The 7,263-nt window shown below is 29.9% G+C and overlaps 1 protein-coding gene across 1 annotated transcript in view; it reads left to right on the top strand.

Annotated features, from left to right (window-relative positions):
- The window catches only part of LOC100167869 (allatostatin-A receptor-like), a 228,577-nt gene that overhangs the window by 28,064 nt on the left and 193,250 nt on the right, over positions 1-7,263 (top strand). Inside the window, exon 2 of the mRNA XM_029488077.1 lies at positions 1,136-1,675. Coding sequence (XP_029343937.1) covers positions 1,136-1,675 — 540 coding nt within the window. The remainder of the gene's footprint in view (positions 1-1,135; positions 1,676-7,263) is intronic.

The following is a 7,263-nucleotide window of genomic DNA, read 5'->3' as shown; positions in this document are numbered from 1 at the left end:
TTCTAAAGTATACTATTATATATCTAAAATAATACCACGGTATTTGTTGATGTATAACGCGTTATAAGTACCTAATAGATATTATGATATGATTAATTTGGAATTTATTATAGATACCTATTATAGGTCAATTTTTTTTTAATACCATAGATAAGTATATATATGTCTAATACATAGACTGATATACCGTCTCCGCTCAGAATCGTTTTTCTTATACAGTGATATTATATCATTGAATTCAAATTTAATACTGTCCATTATACAGTGGCCCACTTCTAACCTACTGTACAGCAGAGCGAAATACACTTACCCACCTTTTTTATATACAATTATACAAATACATGCCATAAGGATTGTCGATCAAGGAAACTCTGATCTGATTTTTAACATATAACTATATAAGTTACCACGTACATGGTACATATTATACAATATACCTATCTATTCCTTATTTATTTTACATTTTTACATCAAATAATAGGTATAACAAAAAAATACAATATTATATTATTATACATTAAAACTAAGAAAAAAATGTGTGTCAATGACTAATGAGGTATTTAATTTATTTAGATTAATTATTTAATATTTTACAAGACAAAACTACAAAAATAATGATAATTGAAATATTTCACACAATTTGGAATATTTTTTTTAAATTTTATGAAATTTTCAAACACTGACCAGAGGTGACAAAAATATTATCTTGCTGTGTCATGGCCCGGATTTTGTTTTGGGGCTAATAATACATTATGTAGGGAAGGGTTAACGAGGATCCCTCATAGTTTTAGTATGCTGATGCTACGGGTGTTTAACCTTTTAGACTTTTTCTGCGACAGTGCAACATTTAAATAAATTACAATTTCAACACTGTACCTTGCCATCTTAACGTCATACGTCCATATAGAACATTGAAAGCATTTTTATATTTCCTGAAATTTCGAGGAGGGCTGCAGCCCTATCAGCCTTTACGGTTGTTATGATAACTACGCCACTGCTATCTGATGCGATATGATTTCGTTCACGATATTCAATATCGTAATAAACGTCTTTATAACATATTATAATATCGTGTCATGATAAGGAACTAATAAAAAATATACATTATTGTCTGTTGTCCGTTGACTCGGTGCAGGTGGAGCGCATCGTTTCGCTGGCCGTGCCCATACTGTTCGGCATCATCGTGGTGGTCGGGCTGCTGGGCAACCTGCTGGTGGTGATCGTGGTAATGGCTAATCAGCAGATGCGGAGCACCACCAACCTGTTGATCATTAACCTGGCGCTGGCCGACCTGCTGTTCATAGTGTTCTGTGTGCCGTTCACCGCCGTCGACTACATGCTGCCCTACTGGCCATTCGGCGACGTCTGGTGCAAAATGGTCCAGTACCTGATCGTGGTTACCGCGTATGCGAGCGTCTATACCCTGGTGCTCATGTCACTGGACCGGTTCCTGGCCGTCGTCCACCCGATTGCCTCCATATACGTGCGCACCGAGCGCAACGCGTCCTCCGCTATACTCGTCACGTGGGTGCTCATCGTGCTGCTCGCGTTGCCAGTGCTCGCCAGACACGGCGAGGTCACGTACACGTTCTCCAGCGCCGAGCACACGGCCTGTATATTCCTCGAGAGCGACCAAAAGACCCGACCTGATGGTTACAACAAGCCGGCGTACCAGGTAAGCGCGCACGCGTAACGGATAACGCGGTTGAAGTCTATAATGTTGGTGGTGGGTTTTTTTTTTGGTCCTTTAAGACCGCATTTATACCAGCATGGTTATTGTTCGAATCGAAACATAACATTAAGTGTTGTATGACCGTTATTATTTACTTGCCTTACATAACTTACTGGACGATTATGTGGTGGATACAGTTAACTTGATAATTGATATAACACGTATACGCGCATACCCAATTTTATATACTCACTCAGTTGCACAAGTCAAATTAGGTAACCCCAAATTATTTAAAATTAGTGTGGCGCATAAGATGTCCATACCAACAATACAATGTAATAAGTAAGGAATGTAATGCACTATAAAAAAAACCCTAAAAAATTCCCTTAAAAAAATTCTTTAATGCCCTAAAAATTCTAAATAATGCACTAAAAAAGGCAGGTAAATTGTTATTATTTTTAATAAATTGTAAAATATGAGTGATAAAAAAAAGTGATTAAAATAATTTTTATAGAGGCTAAACTTAATTTGGATTTTTTTTAATCTGTAAAAACAATTATTTCCTTATATTATTCTAACTATTTTGATAGATTTGGATTATAATATATTTATTTAATTTTACACTGTGAACTGTTACACTGAATCACCAGAGTGGTGATTTTGTACGATATGGTTATCTCGTTTTGCCACTTTGACTTTCGGCCAGCCAACGTCCGAAAATCATTCTCTTGAACTACCTTCAGCCGATTCTAACATATTCCTCTGTTGCTAGGTATCCTCAGCGGTAAATATTATTGCTATGTGCCTATGTCGTCAGCAAAGGTCAGGAATTTAGAATCTCAGAGGCGCTTCACTCATAGCAAGCTTTTGTGAAGTACATTCCAGAGGTTCTGTCCTCGGACTATCATGATTATAACGCTTATCTGCCTCTTAGAACAACAACGTTAGACACTCGTCGATAATATAGGTGCTGTGTGCAAGCATATGTGTAAGAGGATCTACTTTTCTTGTAGGTGTTGGAGGATCTCAGCCTAGAGCACTGAGTTAAAAATGTTTTATATGTCAACGATACTGAATATAAAATTGTATTTTGCATATTTTTGCATTTTTTGGGGTCTTACATTTTTAAAGTATGTTTTAGTATCTTAAAAATTTTTAATATTCTTTTAAGACCATGCAATGTAGTATTGCGAGTTTTAGATAAAATACTTTCGAAAATCAACAATTGATATAATTTACATGAGACAATTAACTATCTAGTAATACAGGAATAACAATACAATTCTTATTACCTATACATATATTGTATAATTTTGTAGACTGTATTGACTTTGATTTATTTGACTATTTTAGTCATCAGTCATAGTTTGTACTTTGTGGTGTTGAATTGATCGAGATATTCTTCTTATAATATATATTTTTTTTTTAATGCTTAATTAAAGTGAAAACTTTTAACACTATAGTCATGCCAAGAGTTATTTAATATTTAGTTATTTTAAAGCATATAACAGTAAATTATAGTGTATACTTGCACGAATATTTAATAGGTTTTTAGGAAATATGATTATCTGGCCTACTATCAATTATTCGTTAGTAGTTGAAAAAATACTATATAACAGTCATTACCTATGCAATAGGTATACATATACAACGTGTGTATATGTATTATAAATAATATGTAACTTTTCATGGACTATTATGTTTATTATAATATACAAAGTAATAAGATTTTACTAAGAAAAGTTTATTTTTATTTCTGTTTGCTAAACTCTGGTTATATTCCTCAGTTTCTCGTTCTAAATTCCAATTTAAGGCTCCAGTGTGTTTTTAGTTGTTGTTTATTTATTGTTACAAGTTAACATCACATCATTGTGCCGTGTTCTTTGAAAGTTTTTTTACTTTGATTGTAGTGTACCTTGGATTTCTAAAATTCAAGTTATAAGTTACATCCATTTGATTTAAAAGCTTTATGTTTAAATGGTATAAATATATAATATACATTATATCGAGAAAATAAGAAATATTTAATTTCCGAATATGTAACTAAAACCAGTAAAAAAAGAAGTTGATTTTATTGAATAATAATTTCTCCTAGGTACCTAACTATAAAAATTAAACATAACTTTTGATAAGATAAAAAAAAAACTAGTTTATCAATGCAATTGTATTATTATATACGATAAACCTATAGCTTGTATATATCTATACGAACATATTTAGGTTGTAAATTATTTTCTTAATGAAAACTATTATTTATGATTGTATACGCACAATTATGATCTTACATTGAATATAATTGTATATCATTTTCGCATAGTATGAAGACGTATACATAGGTAAACTTATTAATAATAAAAATCAAATGAAATATATTTTATAAGTAAAAAGAACAATATTATCTAAGTAAATTTCAATGTAATTTAATTGTTTGCTATGGAAAAACGGAATAGAAAATCCAAGTCATATTTTTGAAATGTATTTAGTTCTAACATGATCATGCTCAATATTTTGTGTAATTCGTTTTATTTTAAAGGCATAATATGATATAGGTAGTGCGCCTTATAAGCACGATAAAAACATTTTGGAAGCGTAAAGAGTCGTGGAAATCAATAACTTATAAACCAATAAGTACTAAGGTACTGAACTAAATCTACTTATTTATTTCCTGAGAGATATTGTGGATCCTGAGTGAAGCTAAGCAGCTATCTGCTTCTGGTTTTACAATATTGTTTGCATACAATTTAGTATTTTACCGTGGTTATTTTTAAAATCAACAATATTTCGAACAATTTATTATTAACGTCAATCGTTTATAATAAAATATCGACCATTTTTGGAAAAACTAAACTTTGTTCGTAGTATACTATTCAAATGCAACGATTTATCATTATGCATAAAACTTTACACGTGGGAGGTACCTAACTTACCGAATTCAGTTACGCACCAAGCTTCTGTGTATCACTATTCTACTGGGTGCAAAGGGCCGTATACGTTCTTGTAAGCGTGTAATATCTTACCTTTATATATATTTTGGTCTTGGCACAATCGATCGAACTCGAAAAACCGTATAGGTAGTAAATTAGTAGATTGCATCGAAACATTGAAAACAAAATTGATAGAAATATGAAAACGATATTCATTTAACTTCAACGTATGATAATCGATCACCCTGCATCTAAATACCTACTTGAGAACCATATTCGCGACGATTAATGCAACGTAATTAAAACGAAACTAAGAAAACGTTGATAAATATAGTAGCTTTAACTTTGCAGCAAAGTCTTTGCTCTGCGTACGTTTCTCAAAATTGTTGAATGCATGCTGTTATCCCATTGATATTATGTCATATAGGTAGATTATTCAAATAATGATTTTCGAACATACACGTCGTGTATACAATGTACATATACCTAAATATTATATACGAAATAACTAGCAATTAAATTAATTAACGTTATTTATTTTACGGTCACCGTGCAACTCGTTTGGATGTATTCATACGAACAATTAAAATGTGCGTCATAAATATTTTTTATTATATTTAGATAATATAAGTAATAAATCATTAGTATGTACATATTATTATTATATTTTTGTCTTGTTGAAAACAAATGCGAATTCTATGCATTATTGTCTATTGGTAAAATAGAACAAACATAAATATATTAATTTTTAGTATTTAATATTTTATTGTCACATATTATGAGGGTAGGCAACAAATTACTACCTGGTTACAATGTAGTATACGTTATTGTTTGTATCGGAAAGTAATTTCAAAATCGATGGATAGTATTATTATATATCTGTAATGACACAAGGTAATATTTTTGTCCATACCATAAAGTATTATTTGAATATCGACTGTGTTGTGTAACTACCCATTTTATATAGTTTTTATTTCTTGGAGTTAGAACTGTTTGATATAATATTTGAAAAACATAATTTCAATTATTTCTACTAAAATTACAATTGTAAATCCACTGTTTACAATAAAATTAAAAATATTATCGGCATTAAATGTGTATTTAATTTTTCATGAACATTAAATTATTTTCAATATTAGATCTTGAAATCTATTTTAAGAGTATCATCAAGGTAAATTTCCAAAATCCTTATTTCTCGTCCGGTATACAATACAATTTTAGTTAGTAGGTATGTACCCTATTTCCACGATTCGTTTAACTTCTGTGGTATTTCCTTTTTCTTTATAATGTCACTTAGTTTCAAAAATACTTGGTAATCAAATTATATAAACTTTTACAAATCTGTATTACTTAAAAGTCAAAAGTAGTACGAATTATAATAAATAATATTACAGTTTTAATTTCTACAAAATAAACTGACTTTAATAAATGGACTTTCTGCATTTAAAATGAAAAAATACAATTAATTAAAGTTTTTAATACTTGTATGAATTTTTAATTGATTTTATTCTATATTATTCTTTATAAATTGTATAAATTATAAATAATATTATTATTATTTTTAATTTTATGTTTTAATTTTCAATGCAATGATATACCAAACCAAGTATATCTATCCAATATCGACTATCGTCTTTCTTAGATATTAATTTTGGATTGGATTTAGATCAACGTCAAACTTTTACAACTTACAACCTACTTAATATAATTTTAATTTTTATGTTAAAATCTAATTTATGATACTTTATTAATCTACACATATTGGAATCATCAGGGGGAAGGGACCACTGACCAATGTATTTTTAAATTATTACCACAATTTAAAATTTCGTAAAACATTAATATATTTGTTAGCTGTAGATGGTTGGGGGGGGAGCAATTTCCACCCTTCCAACCCTTAGCTGCAACCTTGTGTTGTACATATATATATATATATATCAATACATAAGATCTCACAGTGGCGTAATCAGGGAGATCATTTGAGCTGCAGCGCTTTCCGAAATTTTAGTAAAATTTAAAATCGCCTTCAGTGTTCTGTGAGCATATACGTATAAAGTCTAAAATATTATACACCCGTGGTATCAGCGTACTAAACTTTAAAAGAGATCCAGTTTAGCCTCCCATATATTATAACAAATTATCAGATCCCTTAAATCAAAATAATGGCTATGTAGCCTATGCTACATTCCTATTAGATCATATATAATAGTATAGTATATATGATCTAAGATACATACGCTGGTATAGAGAAGTGATAACAGATGAATCGACAAAGAAAGGAAAATATCAATCATTTGTAAGCCCATCAGTTATCAATCTATAATAGAATAATAATTAAATATATAAAGTATCATACTTCTCTGTATCAATGGTTCTTTATATTTACTCGCAATTCGTATATTGTTAAACGAAATGTTGCACATAAAGATTGTTAGTAGGTACTTAGTTTTATAGACCCTATATTCACAGCGTAATAGTGCATATTATGTGACTTGGTACTTAACATACACAAATATTAAAATCGGAAGTTATTCATACTACCCCTTGTTAGTAGTTTCAAAGGATATTAATTTATATAACTCGATAAATAACTTAAAATATTATTTTTTTTAAATCATAATAATTTATTTAAAATTTAATAGTTCAAAAGAAATTTAAAAGATATTT

This window comes from Acyrthosiphon pisum, chromosome A1, assembly GCF_005508785.2.
Source record: "Acyrthosiphon pisum isolate AL4f chromosome A1, pea_aphid_22Mar2018_4r6ur, whole genome shotgun sequence".
In the NCBI taxonomy this organism is placed as follows: Eukaryota; Metazoa; Arthropoda; class Insecta; order Hemiptera; family Aphididae; genus Acyrthosiphon; species Acyrthosiphon pisum.
The sequence above is the reverse complement of the archived record's forward strand: the minus strand, read 5'-3'. Positions and strand labels throughout refer to the sequence as shown.